The following is a 22281-nucleotide window of genomic DNA, read 5'->3' as shown; positions in this document are numbered from 1 at the left end:
AGGCCATTATTTACACACTGAATTGTCGACGGATTTTCCTGTTATTTCCCGATCATGACAAGGAGCACACGGCGGGTGTGACCGGTCGGCAGGGGATGCTCACTCCTCCATGGCACCTGATCCCACCTCTAATGTTTGGAGGTCCGTGTTTGCTCTGCTCCTATTTTGTATTGTATAATGGACTTTTTGAATACTGTTCGTTATCTCCATATATTTCACTTGGAAGGAGGCGTACTGTGACCCTTCATTTGAAAACAAAAACCTGCATTCCATTAACCCAAGGATACTTTGTGGAAAGTTTGCCTAATTGGTCCAGTGGTTCTTGAGAAGAAGATGAAAATGTGAAAAGTTTACTCTCAGACAGAGGGCTATCGATTTACAAAACAGTTACAATGGCCTCCTCACAATTGCACAACTGAATGCCTACCTGGCCTCTGGTTCTATGAGTTTCTATGTAGATATAATTATTGTATTACTATTGGGTCAGAGATCATACTATATCAGTCATTGACCTTTCATATACTGATTTTGGATAAAGCCATATTTGAGAGCCATTTTCTTCATGTGCATAGATTAGATATGGATTTGAGTAGGAATGTAGAAGTTCATGATTGACTTGGCGATGATATACACATTTGTTCCCTGCCCTTATCTGGTTCACGAACGCTCACACGACTATGTCTATTCCTGAAAAAAAAACTCCACTATGGAAGTTTTTCACATGTAAATACTAAACACTAAATTAATCTTCCTAAAACATAACCCCATTGAACACTTTACTGGTAAAATGTGAAGATTTAGATGTAATCATAAAGTGATACGAGATGATAACTGGAAGTTCACAAAAGTTCACAAGACTGAACAAACCATCATGTAACAATGTCAAGATCTAAATCACATTCAACCTAAATAACGGATGATTATCATATTTTTAATCCACAAAAGAGCAGAGTAGAAATAGTACATACAAATTTTAAAACCAAGTTCATCTCCAAAATTGGTAATATTTCATTCAACTGCTTTTGAAAGAAGAAAATGCTATGCTATGGAAAAATTCTCAGCATAGTTGGATCACTATGGCTACAGGAAATTATACAGGTTCATTCGATTTGTATAGATAAAATAACGCAAGTCTTATTCGGCCAACGCACCCGTCGATAATCCGGATTTGTTGTATCTTTAGTCATTTAAAAATCTCCAATTTTTAAAACTCAATGCTGATTTAGGTGATGTTTAACGTGATTTTGTATAAAACATATCCACTAGTGTTTATCTGTCACCAACAGACAAGGATGTGGATACATATTATGTATTAAAACGGTACTGAAAAAGTGCCCATTCTCTTTTACTTAAGTGCACTTGTCCTTCGTTATAAATGCTGTGTCTTGTTATTTTGGATGTATTTTATGATATGGTGATATTTTAGTAGAACAATCACTTCTAAATTTTATGTTGATATGATAATATTAATAATATTATTATGAAGTTGGTATATGGTTCTCAAGGGCTGTAAGTTTGTTTACTAAACCCGATTTTAAATCAAGGTTAATTTATTTTTCTATATTCATCCATGACTTATGGTGAGGAAATCAATAAGATTGAATTTGAATATCCTTGGCTATACAAATTTTTTCTCATTATTTTTCTTCATTTTGTATGGATTTTGAATCAAAAATACTGATTGCGTTCGTGAATCCTTTACTGAGAATATTTAGGTGTAACGGAATTATTAATTAATGTTTGATTGCAAGGATACATAAGCATAGACACTGATGATAAAAGGTAATGTCAAAACAATTCCATGCAATTCGCCGCATGGGCTATGTAATAAGGAAACTGTATTTAGATTAAATTCTCAATCCTGCGTATTGATTACCAACTTTTCAAAAGCCATTTGAATACACAGACATTGAAAACAATAAAATAAAAGTCCGAAATATGACTTTTCTTTTTGTACAGAACGAAGTAAAATGAATAAAAGATATGTTCCTCTTGGGAATATTAGCATTATTTAAAACAGGAAGTACTCTTCCATAGTACCGAAAATCACCCAGAAAAAAGTAAAAATTGAAAAGCACATTTTGTTCATAATTAAAAAGTCGTGTATTCATTCCAATCATTTACAGATTGTTTAACTTTTAAAAAGATAAAAATGGACGATGGATTTATGTAAACAACACGCAGTTGATAGTTATGATAATGGTCCAGTGAAAATGCAATCATTTCCCTATCTATGTATATTTTATCGTTGTTTTGACAACATGCTCGGTGATGGAGATAAAATCAGCCAGTAAGCATAAAGGAAAGAATCAGTCAATAACACCGACTCTGCACTATAATACAAAACAAAAGAATTTAAATCTTGCTCATTTATTGAGTAAAAAGCATGTTGTTTTGACTTGTTATAAAGTCCAATTTAGTTACACAGAGCGTTTTGTTATCGAAGAATATCAATGCTACACGCCACAGGAGTAGAGTTAAAAGGAAACAGTTTAGTTTTTAATTTCTCAAATATCGTGTATACTGATAACAACTAATCTACTGCATGAACTATACGTTTAGAGTAAAAAGTCTGTAATAAAACAAGTCCCTTTTTTCGATCCTTTTTAGGTAGCAAATGAAATACTAATGGATTAGATTTGAACACCTCTTGGCACAAATTATCATTTTTATTGTTGTATGAGATTAAATGAACGAAAATGAATGGAAAAAACATTTTGTCAAAGAATACTACATATTATTCAACAGCGGATTCATTGTTATCTTTAGTTATACTGTAATTGATAATTTGTAAATTCGACCGCGTGCACAGTGGTTAGAGCGATTGTTCTAGTGTTGGGGAGTAAAAAGTTGATCATCACTGTGGGTTCGAATCCCATTGCAGGTCGGTCCCTCGGATGAGACCCCATAAACCGAGGTCCCCTGTCGCAGTAGGTGTTGGCACGAAAAAAAACCCAACTGCTCAATGGCCCAAAGTGCCGAGTAAAGGTCTAAATTTGAAGCTCTTCACCGGTATTTGGTAACGTTTCTATATGAGTGAAACATTCTCGAAGGGACGTTAAACAAACAAACAAACAAACTAATTTGTAAAACATAAAGCACGCTGACATTACGCAATTGTTCAAAAAGCAGTCTATAATTTCCTAGTGATAATACAAATACCTATCTAAAATCTTTGGTTTAACATCAGGATTCAGCAGCTTCAGCAGCATGAAGGAACGCATACAACAGTAGAAAGACTTTTTAAAAAAAAAGAAGAAGAAGAAAGAACACATGACAGTATCTACCTGCGGCTACACAATATATTACAAGGACACTTGCGATTAATGCTACTTTCACAGTTTGATACTTTAGATAGGTGGTTTTAGAGTTCATCGATACATGCTGGACGACTGTTTCCTATAGTAAACAGTGGTTCAGTGAATTGTAATTTACAGCAGTGTCAAATAATTAACTTTAATTATAGTGCAAATAATGAAATGTTTAGTTCTGCACCAATATATAATTATATGGCGCCACAATATAATTTTTTTAAATTGATGACTGATTATCCCGTACTCTATAAAATGTTTTTTCTTAATTCAGAAAAACATTATTCACTGAAAAATTTAAAATATGAGGCATTTGCAATGAAAAAAAAGTAAAATCATTATGACAATCCCAGATAGTTTGTTCGTTCGTTTGTTTGTTTGTTTGATTGTCTAATGTCTCTTCGAGGATTTTTTGCTCATTTTTAGACGCCACCGCTTGCCAGCGGAGGGCTGTAAATTTAGACCTGCTCTCTGTACTTACAGCCTTTGAGCAGTGAGGGATTTTTTCGTGCCAGCACCTACTGCGACAAAGGACCTCGGTTTATACGGTATCATCCGAAGGACCGACCTCCACGTCCTGCAGCCAGATTCGAACCCACGACGCAGAAACAACTCCTTACTCTGTGACTCTAGAGCAAACACTCTAACCACTGCGCTAGGCGGGCCAATCTTAGATAGTAAAATGCAACTAGCTAAGTTAACTTAGCGTGTAAACGAAGATTACACAAGATGTTGAGGCAATAACAATATCTACCAAAGATCAGGGGTTAAGTCGTTAGTCGACTAAAATCAAATCAAATCTAAAGTTGGGAAAATTAAATATTTCATGGACAAAATAAAAGTAAGAGACTACCTTCAATATTTTTAAACCTTCAATTAAATATATCTAAAAAAAAAAAAAATAAATAAAAACTCTTACCATCTTGCCTCACAAAATAGTATAGTGTAGTGGTAGAGCGTTAGCTTCGAAATCGGGAGGTCCAGGTTCGATTCTCGTTCTCTTTGCCACGTCAAACCTAAGACGTTAACATAGGTATTGACTTTTCCTTTGCCAAGCGCCGGCATTAGAAGTGAAAATAACGGGTCTTTCGGATCAGACTGTATAAAGCGAGACCCCGTGTCACGGTAAGAGTTGGTAAGATAAAGAACCCTCACTGCTCCATGATCCCGAGTGTCAAGTATAGGTCTACATTTTAAGACCTTAGCCGGCATACGGTGAAATCTCTGTATCAATGAAAAAATCCTAATTCGGACGTTAAATAATATACAAGCAATCAATGATAAAATAGTAAACAATGCAGAGTATTGAACTCTCGGAAAAATGTAGAATATAGCAGTCAATCTTCTTCAGTATCCAGCCGTCACGATAGCTCAGTTGGTAGAGCGCTCGTTCCGTGATCGGAAGGTCGTGTGTTCGAACCTCGGCCGCAACCGACCTACGTCGATAAAAAAAGCAGCAACTGTTCCTTCGCCAGCGCTCTGCCCTTTGAAATGAAAGTTGCGGGTCCTTCGAAAAAGATCTTGAAAACAGACACCCCTGACACGGTAGGCTGGCACGATAAAGAACCCTCACTGCTCGAAGGACCCAAAGTAAAGGTCTAAATTCGAAGCCCTTCATCGGTATTTGCTGAGGTCTTTATGTAAGTGAAAAATTCTAGAACGGTACGTAAAACAACGTACAGTCAATCAATCAATCAATCTTGAGTTTCTATAAAGAGGTTTATACAAAGAAAGCAACGTTTTAAGGTTTGGGTCATTCAGAAACGAGACGATTACATTTAAGTGCCTTTTACAGGACAGAGGAAGAATATTAACATGACTTTGGGAATGCCGCTAAAAACTATTGTAGACCGTGTAAATCTTTTTATCTAAATTGTTTTCTTTGAAATTTTATGTTAATATAAAAACCATCAAAAACAGAATAATAACAACTTCTGTTATTTAGAAAGTAATATAGTACAGTCACCTAGATATGGTGTTGATGTCTCCTTTTTGATTCGATGCGCAAGAGCATGTTCTACACATGTACACTTTTCAAAAAAGAGGCAAGGTACTGATTTATAAAATGATACAAGAATATCAATTATATCGTTTAAAGTCAAGAGTTTGCAAAATGTACGGTCGATACAATGGATTTATTTAAAAAATTCAATCCGTCGTAAACTTAAATTCTTACTGACTTTTGCAAACAAATTGTTCAACCATTAATTTATATTCAGTTACATGTAGTCATTGTTGTGACGAGTCGACATGTAATGCTTACTCATTCGGGGCACCTGATCACACCTGTGATGTTTTCAAAGACCAGTGTTTGTTCTGCTCACAATTTGTATTGGTTTTAAAATTGGTCTTTTGAGCATGAATACTGTTTGTTATCTTCACATTTAATGATCCCTCTTTGTTTTTCTCACCTTTTTCACGTCTGCTGTGTTAGGTGCAAATGTGCAAGACGTATTTTTATCGTGCTGTTTAATGGAATTTTAAGGGGTTTTTTTTTCTTTTTCTTATATTTCCCAGTAAATAACTTGCTAGAATTGCACTGTAATGTTAAAAAGAAGAAGATTTTGTGATTTACATATTCATACATTTAAAATCATTTACATTTGAATGTCTATTACAGAGGACCCCTATAGGTTAGTGATTTATTTACACTATATGTCGACGGCGCTAAAATAGCTTTTATCATTGAATTAGACTCAATTGTGAAAATATCTACAATAGAACCCCTGACCCATTTTTCAATTTTTGAAGAGGCACCCTTGCACTACGTTCGTTTACTAAATATGAAGGATCAGAAAAGAAGATTTTCAAAGAATCATTTTCAGTATATAATCAAATACGGCCCCTCGCCCACCACCAGAACCCTTGACCCTGGAGCCACAAATTTCACAATTGTGGAAGATTCACTCTTGCTCATTATAAGTAAACATGTATTCAAATATACAGGGGAAAGGGAGAAGATTTTAAAAGAATTTATAAATTTTCACTGTATGATCTAAGAGTCCCACCCTAACTACAGAACCCCTGAAACTTGTGTCATGAATTTCACAATTTTGTTAGAGGGCAAAGTGCTTATTACAATTATGACAACAGTTCACCTACTTGATTGATTGATTGATTGTATGTTGATTTACGTCCCATTCGAGAATTTTTCACTTATAAAGAGACGTCACCATATACCGGTGAAGGGCTTAAAATTTTGACCTTTACTCGGCACTCAGGGCCATTGAGCAGTGAGGGATCTTTATCGTGCCAACGCCTGCCGTGCCACGGGGCCTCGGTTTTTAAGGTCTCATCCGAAGGACTCGCAACTTTCACTTCAAAGTGCCGAGGCGCATGGCGAAGAAACAGTTGCTACCCATTTTTTATCGACATAGGTCAGTCGCGGCCGAGATTCGAACTCACGACCTCCTGATCACGGAGCGAGCGCTCTACCGACTGAGCTACCGTTTGAATATTGCACTCATTTTGATAGTTTTAGTCCTAAACTCAGGTCCCAGGGGTCGGGAACCATGAAATTAAAAAGTTTTGTCCCACTTCAATCATATATGATATATGCCAAATTTGGTTGAAATTGGTTCAGCGGTTCCAGAGCAGAAGCTGAAAATGATCATGATATTAATGGACAACGCGCATCGCACAACGCACTACGACAGACAAAAAACAGATAACAATAGGTAACTTGAGTGACTCAGATGTCCTAAAAACCATAATAACTTGTTTATTAAAGACAGGTTGTAAAGTTTAGACTAACAGGTAAAATGAATTTATTTGACATTACAAAAGCATTAATCCTCTCCACTACATATCAACATTGGTCAATTACATATAAAACATCGGTCTTTTTCAATACATCAGTCAGTGCTATAAATAATTGTGAAGCCCATTCTTCCACCTTCTTTTTACATTTTCGTATCATATTTAATGTCGGCACCTTAGATTACAAACATGAATGGAAGCTCTCTTTGTTTTCTTAAAGAAAATAGAGAAGAAAATGTAATTAATACAGATCTTGAGAATATTCTTTTTTTAAATGAGAAAAAAAGTTTCAAATATAAACAACAATAAAAATTAAAATCCACAATAATCGTTTGCATACGTAAAAATTCATTCAATAATACAAATGATATTATCACGTGACGCCTCATCAATCATAAATTAACAGACCTGGGCAATAAATATATATGTTATAGGAGTGTAGAAAACTCAAACAGTTGATTATTCTGGTAGAACCCATCGACAATGAAATCTGACTGCTAAATCATTGCAGAAAACTGTTGAAATGCAACTAACAGCAGGTCCTAAGGGGATCAGTGTGTACCTCATTGTGCAAACCTTAACTCTTTTTCAGACATGCTACTCTCAGTGTTTCGACCCAAAGACTTTAATCATTAGCAATTATGAAAATTCCTCGGTACCTGGTTTTAACCTTTTGACCAATGCTGAAATGGCAATGTGTATGATGGTTTGTAACAAGTTTGAGTTGTGTCGCTCCGTGGATTGGATACGCGAAAAAAAGACTTGCCGGCTAAACACAAGATTTATCATCAAAAATGTCAGTGGATTACATGTAATGACCGAAGGTCGCACCATTCATGTTGACCGAGAAAGTTTTCCGAAGGTAAGCAATGTATCGGACGTTAAGAAACAAATATGGCAGTATTTCGATTAGAAGCATTTCAATCTAATAAACGAGTTATCACTCTAAGTTGAATGACTTTCAGCACCTGACGGCCGATTGTCCAAAGCAGGCCTGTACCGAGGATGCCATTTGTCTTCGGGGTAACTGTTCGCCTGTTTTAAAAGGTAACATTTTAGAAGCTTAACTAATTTCTATAGGTGATAATAATAAAAAATTACACATTGGGTAGCATTCAAATCGAAGTTTATTGGAGTTCGATTCGCGATAACGGCGCCGTGTCAGACCTAAAACATTTAACATAGGTAGTGATATTCCTTCGCCAAGCGCCCGGCACTAGAAATGAAAGTCAGGGGTCCTTGGATTAAATCTTAAATACGAGGTTTGCTATCACGGGAGGCGTTAGTACGATGGAGATCTGCTTCGGCCGTAATAATCATGCATTGGTCAAAATTTGTGGCTCTTAATCTAAAACGGGTGTCATGTCTATATGAGTGAAACCTTCTCGAAAGGGACGTTGAACCACATTCAATCAATTAATTTTACAATGTATTGTTTAATACAAATCTGTCTGTGTTGATTACTGGACATTAGTATCTTCCTGATGAGATTTTGTTGGCATTTAGAAATAATGAGGGATGTTGTCAAACTATGTAGTAAAAAGCTTTTTGATTTGAGAGTATCGATATTGTCTAATAATCATATTTTTGAAGGCAATGACTAATTATTTTAGCTGCAATTTCCTGTACACATGCTTATAATTAAAACAATTAAAACATTCAAATTTAAAAAAAAAATCAATAAAAATGGATAATTTAATAATAATTGGAAAGAATTTATTCTGTTTTCTTCTTTTACGAAACATCTTATATAAGAATAGTTCTTGTGTTGATGAAACACACAAACACAGGCACCTGATGTTATTTATTTTAACTATACCCCTACCTAAAATTTACACAAATCAAAATTTTAAAATTTCAAATATTTGTTTTTCAAGAATTTGTAAAATCAAACTGAATTAATTGAAATCTATTTAATTATATTCTTCGAAGTAATTGAGATAAATCAATTACATTTGTAAAAATCAATTGTACATGTAATTTAATTTTAAGTAATTGACAAAAGCATTAATGTATTTGAAGGTATTTAATTACATATTTCAAAGTAATTGACCCCAGCCTTGTAACTAACAGTTATTATTTGTCTACCACTAGTATTTTCTTTGGTAATTTCTAGTCTTAATGCGATTAAAGTATCTTTAACGAAACATAACTCTTAAGCCAGTCTGTAATTGAATTCGATTTTCCTTCGCAGGAAAATCTTTTAAAAAAGATTTAGAGCTAAGATGATAATATGTTTGTTTGTGTTAAAGAATGCAAGCTTTTGTTTACATAACACATGTTCTGACATTCCCCATTTCATTTTTACATAATATTTAATTTATCAAATTAATCAAGATAGGTTAGTTAAGAAGAAAATAAAAAATATACTTAGTTTATATATATATATATATATATATATATATATATATATATATATATATATATATATATATATATATATATATATATATATATATATATATATATATATATATATATATATATATACAGTGAAAAAGCATTAAGCTCTCAAATTTAAAAAATAAAATACTTTGTTTATACAGGAATTTTGGTTACGACAATGCAGACAAAAAACATACACAGGATGATCTCTGCAATTCAGTTAACTGAAAGGTGACTGAATGTCTACTGAGAGGTGACTGAATGGCAGAGCTCTGCCTAGCGATGGATATCAGTTTGTTTATCACCTTGCCTTTAAAAATATTACCTTCGACACTTGCTTTGAAATATATTATGCATATTTCATGTACTTTAAAAACCGAATATCATTACTAAACAATAATCGGTTTTCAAAAGATATATAGGAGCTGGAAAATGAATATCTAAGATTAAAATTAGTTGTATTTACTCTGTAACCCTTGACATGCATTCCTATAAATCAAATCAGTTTTTCTTTCATACACATTTTTACACTGAATGATGTATTTGCATGTGTATAACATAGACTCATCAAGACTTTCCAAAATAATTGTTATCTTCAAATTATTTTTAGCTATTTATTTGAATATTGAAGACATACCGAGAGAAAAAATAGCAAAAAACCTTCATTAGTTTTTGGGTGGGGGTTTGAGGGGAATGGTTTTGTCAATGTCAATGAATTTATAACATTTTATTCTCCAAATATTCGTAATTTTCGTTTCAATCAAAATTGTTAATCCTGATAGACTTCTCATTAATTCTTATTTAACATTTTAATTCACCATGACTTATGAAAAGATATTTTATTCTCCAGATTGTAACTACTAACCCTTCAGTTTCTGTGAAAATATTTTAAATGTACAGAAAGAAAATATTTAGGTTAAAAGAGCATTTGCTCATAAATGAACAAATAGTCAATAAATCTATAAATCTCCATTGAATTATATGTTTTAAAACATGTGAAACAAATAGCAAGTTTAATGAAATTAATTATTGAATTTCTTTTACATTTTTTTTTAATTGAATAGAAAAAATATACAAAGACTGTTCAGATATTGTGAAAAGAGACCCAAGCAAGAAAGGACAAGATGGAGTGTATGTTATTTATGCTGACACCCGGAGAGAGGTCTTCTGTGACATGACGACAGATGAGGGAGGATGGACGGTGAGTAGTGTTCTTATTTTTGAACGATTACTGAATTCTCGTTAAGATTTCGTTTTATTAGACATTTCAACTTTAACTGTAGAAAATCTACGACAGGTACAGATGTTAGAGCTTATCATGAAAACAAATTAAAACAAATCTTTATTATTTGACATTATGGCTATGTGACGTGAAACCTGCCCTGCAACTTGAGCACCCAAATAAGGAATCGCAATCGAAAGACCACCACTTTTCTTAATAATATCATTAGCAAAACATTAAGGAATGAATCCTAACATAGCAATAGACAGTAGAATTTTAATTTGCAATTCTGAGATTTTACTGTACTCACAGGCAAAGAAAAACAAAGAAACTACCCACACGTTCTTGATTTGGAATAATTATGTTTCTAAACCGTTTTACACATTGAGAATTATTGATGTTCAAACAATTTTAAATTACGCAGTTTTGTCCAATACCTCCTCTATATAACTAAATAGTACACATTGGCATATACTCTCGTTTGAAATTTTACAAATAAAAAAGAAGAATATAAAAAAGTGATCCGGATTTCTTTATTATTACAAAATTAAAATATGGAGATAACATAACAGTAATAAAAATTCAATTGAAACACTACAAATCAGGAGCAGAGCTAACAAGTACCTCAAAAAACATTAGAGGTGGGATCAGGATCCATGGAGGAGTAAGCATCCAGTGTCAACCAGTCACATCCGCTACATGTTGCTCAGTATAATTATACATTAATATTATATAATATCGAGTATTTACAGGTGATTCAGAAACGAGAGAATGGTGACTTGGATTTTTACAGGACATGGATTGAGTATAAAGAGGGCTTTGGGAATGCCACTAAAAACTATTGGATAGGTATTATCTTATGATTTATTTTATGTAACTTGAATGACATGAATTTTCATATCAAAAGCAGACTTTTCGTATGAAAAGTATGATATAACCAACTGATATTATCAAGAGTCGACGACAAGCACCTAATGTTTAAAAAATGTTAACCAAAGCACTATTTACAAAACATGAGGACATTCTAACCATTAAACAATGTAGTCATGGTCATTACACTCCGTGTTATTTCTAATATATATATATATATATATATATATATTTCACCAGAGTACACCCAATAGACCGGACGCAATTCATAGCGCTCCGGATTTCTTTCTTCACGACTGTTTATAAGCTTCAAATTAAACATGTAACACTGTAAATATTTAGTGTTTGGTAGTTTAGTAGTAGTGCTAGTTGTTTTTAATTTGTTTCTCTGTTTCCTTTTTTTATGACTTCTTAACTTTTTTCTTTGTCCTGAGGAAGGGACAGGTCGTCCCGAAAATTTGACAATTTTGACTGTTCGTGTCGTTGGTCATTTTTAGTGCTTTATATATATATATATATATATATATATATATATATATATATATATATATATATATATATATATATATATATATATATATATATATATATATATATATATATATATATATATATATATATATATATATATATATATATATATATATATATATATATAGAAAGCACTGAGAAAAACAACACCACTGTATATCCTAAGTGTCGGATCTACTAAGAAGATACAAGGTCAAGGATGGAAATTTATATAAATATTTATATATTTATTTTATTTATTTTGAAATATTTATATAAAGCACTAGAAATGACCAACGACACGAACAATAGAAATTGTCAAATTTTCGGGATGCCCTGTCTCCTCAGGACAAAGAAGAAATTCATAAAAACAAAGGAAACAGAAAAACAAAAAACAACTAGCACTACTACAAAACTACCAAACAATATGTATTTACATTGTTACATATCTAATTGAAGTTTATAAGCAGTCGTAAAAAAAAGAAATTCGGACCGCTATGAAATACGTCCGGTCTCTCGGGTGTAATCTGGTGAAGTGCTTTTTACATAATTGAACGAATTAATTATCGCTAATTAATTACGACCATGTAGTAAATCGTTCACTGTCTTATTCTCTCAAAATAGAGTAACTATATATGATAAAAAAACAAAACAAAGAAAGTTAATATAGAAGGGAAATTTTACAATATGAATTTGGATGCATTATACATTTGGAAATGTTTTTAGGACTGTTTATCGGAAAAAAGAAATAATAAACAAAAATGTAAGCAATAAATCTGTGTGTAGGTTGTTCCAGAATTGATAATGCGAATTAACGGTAAAGTTAACAAAATAAAGAGAGAATAAACTTGTTTGTTACAATCAGGAATTGGGTCTAGTTCACGTTCATCCTATTGAAGTCATTTAGTTTGTTGATACCATAAGGGCAGAATGACTTCAGTCTGTGCATCCAGAACTTTTCCTTGTTTTTTGTCTGGGCATTGGTTCAATTCGGATTATGGTCAATAACCACTACTGTCATGTCCTCCCATTTGTGACCTTCAAGGTCACAATTACATTAATAATGTTTTATATATATATATATATATATATATATATATATATATATATATATATATATATATATATATATATATATATATATATATATATATATATATATATATATATAACATTATTAAATGATATAGGGAATGACGCAATCCACGCCTTAACAAGGGATAAACACCAAGAACTCCGAATTGATCTCCAAAGACATAATGGAGAACAGGCCTATGCTGTGTATACCACATTTTACATCGGAGATGAAAACAATAAATATACACTTACAGTATCTGGATACAAGGGAACGGCGGGTGAGTAGTGGGATCCGCCAATGTAGTAGGATCAAGGTATTGTACAGACCCGTGGCAAATGTGGGGGACCACCCCAAAAATCGGACAAGCAGAAAAAGAACCAAAAAATCAATTGATTAATTGTATGTTGTTTTACATTTCGTTCGAGAAACTCATATAGAGACATCACCATATACCGGTAAAGGGCTTCAAATTTAGACCTTTACTCGGCACTCAGGGCCATTGAGCAGTGAGGGTTCTTTATTTTGCCAACGCCTACCGTGACACGGGGCCTCGGTTTTTAAGGTCTCATACGTAACACCCGCAATTTTTACTTCAAAGTGCCGAGCGCTTGGCGAAGGAACAGCTGATAGCTATTTTTTTATTGACTTTGGTGAGTCGCGGCCTTGATTCGAACACACGACCTTCCGATCACGGAACTGAGCTACCGTGTCAATCAGGAAAAAAAACAAGAAAAAAGAAAAAATACGAAACTCTTTCAAAATGGGTGTGAGGAACTTACAAAAATAATCTGACAAGCAAACATTTACTGAAACTTAAACTGTCAAATTCCTCGTACATGTATTTTCAAGTGCTTGACGTTACAGCAAGAAAGAAGACAAACTAGCATTTATGAATTATGATCTTAGAATGCAGAGCATGTATACTTATTGAAGTACATAGAGACATAGGGTATTTATAATTTTCATTTTTGCGAATATACAAGTTCTTCTACACATACTAGATCTTTTAAAGCTGATTTAAATCCTTCCCATGCCATGGAGCTCTAAGGCTCGCTTACCCAATTAGTGGCTGAAAGTCATTGACTTCTCTTGGATGAGACAGCATCGCAAGTTTACTCCTAGTGTTAGCCTTTGCCCATTTTCGTGTGATCTGAAACAATTTAATGCATAAAGCTATCTTATGCAAGGACACAACACAGTACAAACAGGTTGGATTTGAAATAGCATCCTTCTGTTTGCTTGCCATACTCTCTTGGCCACTGAATCATGAGCTCAGATGTTTTAACCGTTATCTTTTATTTTCGATAAATTTAAGATGCCACTGAACACAAGGCACTATGATATCTTTACTCACAATTTAATTTTAAAACATCGACAAAATCGTATTAAAAATCTGGAATAACATCCTGAAAGTCATTTAAAAGCTCAGATTAACGTGATACTACGTGCTTGTATTAATTAGCACTAGATTTTATATGAATTTTTTTTTGGTAAAAAATACTCACTGTTGCAATCAAGTTATCGTTCTTTACAACATATCCAATGTCCAATTTTAATTTACTATTAGTAAAAAATACATTTTGTCTTTGAAAAGTACATCATTTTTAACTATCTATATTTTAAAAATTTCTCAGGGATAGTAACTTCTTCCTCTCACCATTGATAACAAGTAAATCATCGCAAATATCCTTTCTCTGAATGATGCTTATACGAAGACGTTACTGACCACAAAGAATTTATCGAAAATACGAATAAGTGGTTTACAGAAACATTATGGAACCAAGTTTCAAATTAATATTTAGTGGTAATATTTCGAAATTTATTTCAAAATTAAGGATTATCTCCCTCATGCATAGCTCTGATCCTTCGACGTATTTGGCTCCAGGCTTTGGCAATTTTTTCAGCTCTTCCAATTCTTTTTATTTAAATTTTGGATTCCCAACTTTTCGGCTTGAGCATCACTGAAGAGACATAATTTGTCTAAATGCGCATCTGGTGCATCAAAATTGGTACCGTATATGATTTACATTAACATATACACGGTACACACATCAATCATATTTTAGATATTGCTTTCTTGTTGTTATGAAAAAATATCATACATATATATATTATCAATATCATAGGGTAAATTATTACATGGTATAACATATACCTCTAAAGACATGGACAATGATAACTATAGTGGCGGTTACTGTGTTATGATAAATATTTTATAACACAATAACACTTTGATGTTATCAATATTCTGTTACAGGTGACAGTTTGGCGTATAACAATGGAATGAAATTTACCACTAAAGATCAGGACAATGAAGAGAATAGTGGTAACTGTGCTGTATCACGACACGGAGCCTGGTGGTACAACTGGTGTGCATATGGAAACCTTAATGGAGAGTACGCACAGTCTGCAGTGTCTGGTTGGAAATACACGATATGGTATCACTGGAAACAAACAACTGAAGCGTTAAAACAGACTGTGATGATGATTAGATACAAAAATTAGGTTTATGTATCATCAATCCTAAATTATTTTTAATGAAATTGTACTGAATGTTGACTATTGCTGACTTCTATTTCGCTGGAGAGCGTGGTTCATACGTCAGAGGGTAGCCGTGTTTCATAACAAATGTTTCTCGACAAATTAAATTAAAGTAATTTACATGAAAGTAAAATATTGTTGGTTAGGTGCAGATACCAGATTGGCGTGGTCATAATGACACGAGAGAGCGTAGCTCCTGAGTTATATTTATGACAATTTGTACATTTAGAATAGATTAGATGGAATCTAAATCTTTAATTTTTTAATTATTTAATAATAATTATTTAAGAAGGTTTTTTTCTATTTAATGTATCAAATTTTCTTGGTTGATTATAATTAGACCGATATTGGAATAATTTAAGAAATACCAACGATAATACCAACACTAAGGTAATATCTCACTGGTCATGAGAATATTTTTAGAAAAAGTGAAGAATAACCGAGTGCTTTCTGAACTTGTTTATCATTTGTTAACGAAAGTCAAAGTCTAAAATGCAAGTTCTCAAGTGATAAAGATTGTCTCAAATTTATAAAGAATTTTCATTACTGTTATGTTACATAAAAATATTTAAGATATATGAAAGGTGAAAGATTGTACTCAAAACTAAAATTAGTGCTGGTTACTTCCCTGGATATTAGGTGGAGAGGGGGGGGGGGGCTTATAAGAACAGACACAGGCTGTTACTTTTGAACTTGCTTTATCCATTTGCTGGAATTGTAAAATATGATCCAAGTAATACTGTTACATGGATATGAAAGGTTGGAAGGCGCAAGAGGTATATCTTTAACTTTTATACCGATGCTATAACAAATTAGACTTTATAATGCGTCAATGATAAAACAATGTAGTATAGATGATTCGAAGAAATGTGTCAGTGATAAAACGATATATACAATTGAATCACAATTTCAACAAGTGAAAGGTCAAATTTCCCGGGCTAACATTGTGTCTGACGTCAGCAGACGGGGAGTATGGAAATTAATATGGAATGCCTCGTGTATTCCAAATTATTTTTGTGTCGCCTGCAGAGCAGACCGACACTTCGTCTGTCCGTCTGTCATATCTAATATCTTATGAACTGTTTAAAGTAGTGGGTTGATATTTGGCTCATGTCCTGCTTGAAAGAATGGCTTTTGTAAAATACAAAAGTGGCCTTTGAACTTGACCTTTGACCGACTTTTCAAAATGCACCTTAGTGCCGATTTACACATATACTGTGACTTTTACGGGGTACTTCATACTATTTGGCAGGTGCACTGCTTGTCATAAAACATGTTGAAAAAATATCAGCTTTACAGTCCAAATAACCTTCTCCTTTGGCCTATTTTCAGGAATACCCTAAACCGTTGTTATATTACGAATTCTGAGAGGTATGGTTTTGCTAAATAGTGTTTATAAACATGTTTATAACCTACTGACATGAGTGTATCTTTTATGATAAATATTACTAATTGCTGTTTTAGAATCCGTGGATTTTTTTTTTCTTTTCTATAATGCTAGTATAATATTACAATAAAGAAGATGACCACCCTTTTGTTTAATTAATGTTTTTAATGATGCTAAAGCAGTCGACACATGATTTCCTTGGAACCCTCTAGTTTATTTATTTTTACATATTTATTTGATATATAAATGTAAATATGAGGAAACACTGTCTGTTGGGAATGCCAGGGACACTAACTACAGTAGGAAACGTGGGATATTTAACTATAAAGGACTTTGTCTAATAGGCAAATTATCCACATTTCCAACTGTCAATGCCTTGGTATACCCTGCAGAATAGACAGTGATTCATCAAATGTTGTACAAATAAGAGTTTGTAATCAGTCACTGTTAGAATACTATATTAATGTAGTACAAATAAGAGTTTGTAATCAGTCACTGTTACAATACGACATTAATGTAGTACAAATAAGACTTTGAAAATTAGTCACTGTTACAATATCAGATTAAAAACCCTGTCACACCGGTACTGCGTCCTCACGGCGATAGCACGGCGTCAATAAAAAATGCAAAACGCCGAGGCGAGCGCAGTAGATTCTCCTACAGCGCCGTGATAACGCGGCGAGATCTCCAATGAACGCGGTAGGGTCGCGTAAGGTCTCCTAGAACGCCTTGGGACGGCACGCACTTTGGACAAACACAAAGTACGCGCCGTGTGATCGCGGTCTAATAAAAACGCAGTAAAAACGTAGTATGACCGCTGTAGCAGCGCGGTGAGATCTCCAGCAACGCAGTGGAAGCTCCGTACGTACGCCGTGCAGACGCACATGATTGCAGCATGAACGCAGTGATTGTAAACTGCGCTTCCACGGAGACCTTGCAGAGTCCTTGGAGATGTCACTGCGTTTTCTATTGCACTTTTACGGCGCTTCTAATGAGATTAATCGTCTTGTAATTTTTTTGACTGCGATTACACATCGACCACTAAGAGTTGTCACTGCGATCACTGCGCTCCCTTGGCGTTTCTACCGCGTCCGTTGGCGATCACAATGCACTTTCACTGCGTTGTTAGAGCGTTGTCAGTCAGGTCACAAAACAAAAGCAATGGCCTCATATTTGATCAGCAATAATTCTTACGTGTTTGTTGCACTCCTGACCAGGAGCATGGTAGTAGAATTGGGGAGTAAAAATTACACCAGAACTTGTTCTCTTGTTTCAGTGGAGTTGCAGTGGAATTACTTAAATTTTATAACAACTTTTCAGTGTGTTTTATTTTTTTTAAATTCATAATAAAATCAAAGAAAAGATAAAAACACAACTGAATTGACATAATTGAAAAAGGAAGGATTTTAACAATAAAACTATCAATAATTTAGTACTAAGACGCAGCTTGGTGTGACAGGGCCCTAATGTAGTACAAAATAGATTTTGTAATGTGTCAGTTATTAAAACAATGTTGTGCAGATTATACTGTGCAATTTTTTGTATACATGTATGTATTACAGACTGCGATATGTCAGTTATAAAACATATTGTAGTGCAGATCAGATTTTGTAATGCGTAAAAGGACTGTGTTCATTTCGGTTTAAAAATTCAAATTTTTTTTTTTCATTTTTTGCAGTAAATATTAAAGGTAAAGATAACGAACAGTGTTCAACTTCATAAATACATGTACTGTAAATAAAACAAATCGTAAACAGGGGGAAAACACGGACCCCTGGAAATACATGTACAAGAGGTGGGATCAGTAAAAAGTAAGAAATTAACTGTTTGTTTGTTTGTTGTTTATCGTCCCTCTTCATACGGAGACGCCACCACTTGCTGGTGGAGAGCTGCAAATTTTTGTCATATACTCGGCACTTATGGCCATTGAGCAGTGAAGGATTTTTTTCGTGCCAGCACCTACTGCGACACGGAACCTCGGTTTATATACTGTCTTATCCGAAGGGCTGGTCTCCACGTCCCACAGTGGGATTCGAACCCGCGATGTAATGATCAACTCCTTACTCCGCAACTCTAAAGCAGACGCTCTAACCACTGCGCCACGCGGGCGACGAAATTAACTGTGTTTCTAAAGTTGATTTGTAATAACTATTAATAAATGAAGGAAATATCTTCTATTGAAGAACACACGCAAAATCTACTAATACACAGTAAGGAAAAACTGACTACAAGGTTTTATATCTGATAAATGCTTTTGAAACAAGTTGACGTTTTATAAACAAACTAGAACAGTTCATTTTAAAGAACTCGGCCATTTTGACGGAACAGAAAACAGACACACAGAGAAAATATGTTTTAAACTGTTACGGAAAGCTGTTCTGAATTGTGGATTTCAGCGTAAAATATCACAGGAAATTTTTCCCTTGTCCACCAATGGTTATTTTTTTTTTCTTCCTTTATTCAAACAAATTCTTGCTCTTTAGGTCTCTGTGTTTTCCCTCCGACAAAGTGAAACATTGTTAATAAAATTTCTTATGCTTCTGACCTAGCCCATGTTACGTATTAGGAGGTAAAAAAAAGTATTTGTTTCTTAAGCGCAAATTATAGTGTAAAGTTCTTAATTGTTGTGCTTTTTTTATAATAAAATCATAAATATATGGGTTGTTGTCTTTTTCTGGTTTTACCTTGTTACCTTGGATTATTTATTTGTCAATGATCATTTAAGGGCTAATCACATTTATAGTCATATACTATCATTTTTTTACATTAAATCAAGGGGGAAAATAAACCTAGTTAAAGGCGGAGTGGACAGCTACAAATCTCTATAAATCAGGGCACTAAGGGGCACTTTGTTCAAGTTCGATCAGTGGATATGTGGAGACCTTCATCAAAGGCAAGACTACTGACCTAAATCCTTTCCTTAGTGGAGGCCTATATCTAAAAATACCTTAGGACTAGTGGACGACTAAATGTAGTAATACCTTGGGACTAGTGGAAACCTTAATTTAGTTATAGCTAAAGACTAGTGGATATCTATATCAAGTTAAACCGTAGGACAATTGGAGATTTAAATCTAGTTATACCTTCGGACTAATGGACGCCTAAATCTAGTTATACCTTCGGACGAGTGAACACTTAAATCTAGTTATACCTTTTGACTAGTGTGGACGCCTAAATCTAGTTATATACTTTTGGACTAGTGGACGCCTAAATTTAGCTAAACCTTTGGACTCGTGAACGCCCAAATCTGGATATACTTTATAATTACGACTACTTGACACTTAAATTAGTTATACCCTAGGACAAGTGGAAACTTTGATGTACTGCTATATACCTAATGTTTAGTTATATCAGAGTATACTAGCATCTTGATAAATTGTAGAAAAAGTGATTACATATACTAGTAGAGGAGACCTAGACCTGTAAGTCTCTACTACAGGTAGTTCATAGGACTTGACGAGTGGGTGCATTGCTTCCTTCTTAACACACTAGGTTAATGGTTCAAGTTATTAAAAGGTGAAGATAACGAACAATGATCAATCTCATAAATCTTCAAACAATCTGAAACGTGAACAAATCAAACAACAGACACGTAGATACACCAGAGAAGGGATCAGGTGTCTAACAGGAGTAAGCATTCCCATTTGGCAGGTCAAGCCCGTCGTGAGACCTCTGTATTGATCCACTGGTCACTATTGGTCAGGAATTCGGAGAAATCATTAGTTGGATTAAGTATAAAAACAATGGATTAGGTCTGTTGCCAACATAAAAGCTGGACTTGGGAATTTATCCCACAGCTAAATTTATCAAAACTGTGAATATTTTCTTCCACCGGGATGCACACTGTCTCTGGGTAATTGACGGAAATGATGATTCCGGGGATAAATTTCCTCAATACACCGATAGCAAAGTCCAAAACCACACAAAGCAGCATTTTTTTTAAATTCTTTCAATGAACACATTAAATCCCTCCCAACCAGAAAGAGAGTCAACAAGAATTGCATAAGCAGAATGAGTTTATTGTGTCTAGAGCAACTACATCTGATCAACAGATACTTACAGCTCTCTACAAAAGTTCTCACGCAGATCTGAACGAAACTTGGTTTCGTTCTGTACAAAAGTTCTCAAACAGATCTGATCCTAAAATATCACATTTATTATGGCAGCATCGATCTTTTTCTTTGTCAGGAATAAAGTCAGAATGTTTGCATGAATTAAAAGGACAGAGAGTAAAGTGGAATTAAAACATAATAATTATGCCTTCCCCTCACTTGACTGTTACTTATGTTACAATTTCTTTGCTTGCTTAAGAAATCATGCATAAAATACGTCATTAAAAAAATGATATAAATCATGACATTCAATTTCCTTAAAAACGGATTAGTTTTATATTCTAATAAGGAATACAAAAAAAAGAAGTTATATTTATCAACATTTGTTGATAGAGAATCCTCTTTATCTTCTTTTTTTTTTAAAGTTAACTCGGATTTTGACATCGAAATCGAATTTAAACAGAAAAAAAATGTAATGACAATTTTTATCCAAATCCATAATGGCGACATGTGTTCGTGCTGGTTATTTTACATTACATTTGCTTACATTTTATTGCAGTTAGGTGCATTTGTGTTTGTTTGTATACTGCACTGACCTGTACAACTATTGTAAATCTCTTTGGTATCTTACTCTCCAGCATTAGAAGAAGCACACAGTTACATTTTGTTGCTACCGAGTGTTATATAGCATACGTCCATTTACACCGGTGACGATTGATTACACTGAACAGTGACCATGTCAGTGGCTTTATATAGGGGCCCTTGGATATAGCGAGAAACCAATCGAATATGGCGGACACATTCCTTTTACGAATCGTGTTCAGCTTTAATTTATGGATAGTGAACAAAGAGAAGCAACTCCGATTATATCTGGTTAGAAGTCGGGCGGATGATGGTGTTTACACTGTTAGTTGTTATTATATATGAAGGATTTAAATTAAATCAAAGGAGAAGAGTTTTCCTAGAACAAGGTATGAATTTCTACGATTCCTTCAATAGATACAAGAATTGTTTTGTTAACGTTTTCATTGATATTTCCCTCCATTCAATGTTTCAAATTATCTAATAAATTTTGAAGGTTATTATCAGTTTTCAGTAGAATATTTTTTTCCGGTTGAGAGGTTGTCCTTTTCTTTCTCCTTCTTCAGACTAAACATATTTCACAT

The 22281-nt window shown here is 33.8% G+C and overlaps 1 protein-coding gene across 1 annotated transcript; it reads left to right on the top strand.

The window, feature by feature from the left end:
• Positions 1-10524: 10524 nt before the first annotated feature.
• LOC133185667 (fibrinogen C domain-containing protein 1-B-like) lies at positions 10525-15640 on the top strand. The gene is made up of 4 exons (XM_061320974.1): positions 10525-10656; positions 11430-11526; positions 13248-13412; positions 15393-15640. The coding sequence occupies exons 1-4, from the start codon at positions 10630-10632 to the stop codon at positions 15638-15640; spliced, it is 537 nt and encodes a 178-aa protein (XP_061176958.1). The 5' UTR covers positions 10525-10629.
• Positions 15641-22281: the final 6641 nt, after the last annotated feature.

This window comes from Saccostrea echinata, unplaced genomic scaffold (genome assembly GCF_033153115.1).
Source record: "Saccostrea echinata isolate AGI-Se365-2 ecotype Australia unplaced genomic scaffold, CSIRO_AGI_Sech_v1 ptg000012l, whole genome shotgun sequence".
NCBI lineage: Eukaryota > Metazoa > Mollusca > Bivalvia > Ostreida > Ostreidae > Saccostrea > Saccostrea echinata.
Note: the sequence above shows the minus strand (reverse complement) of the source record. Positions and strands in the feature narration are given on the sequence as shown.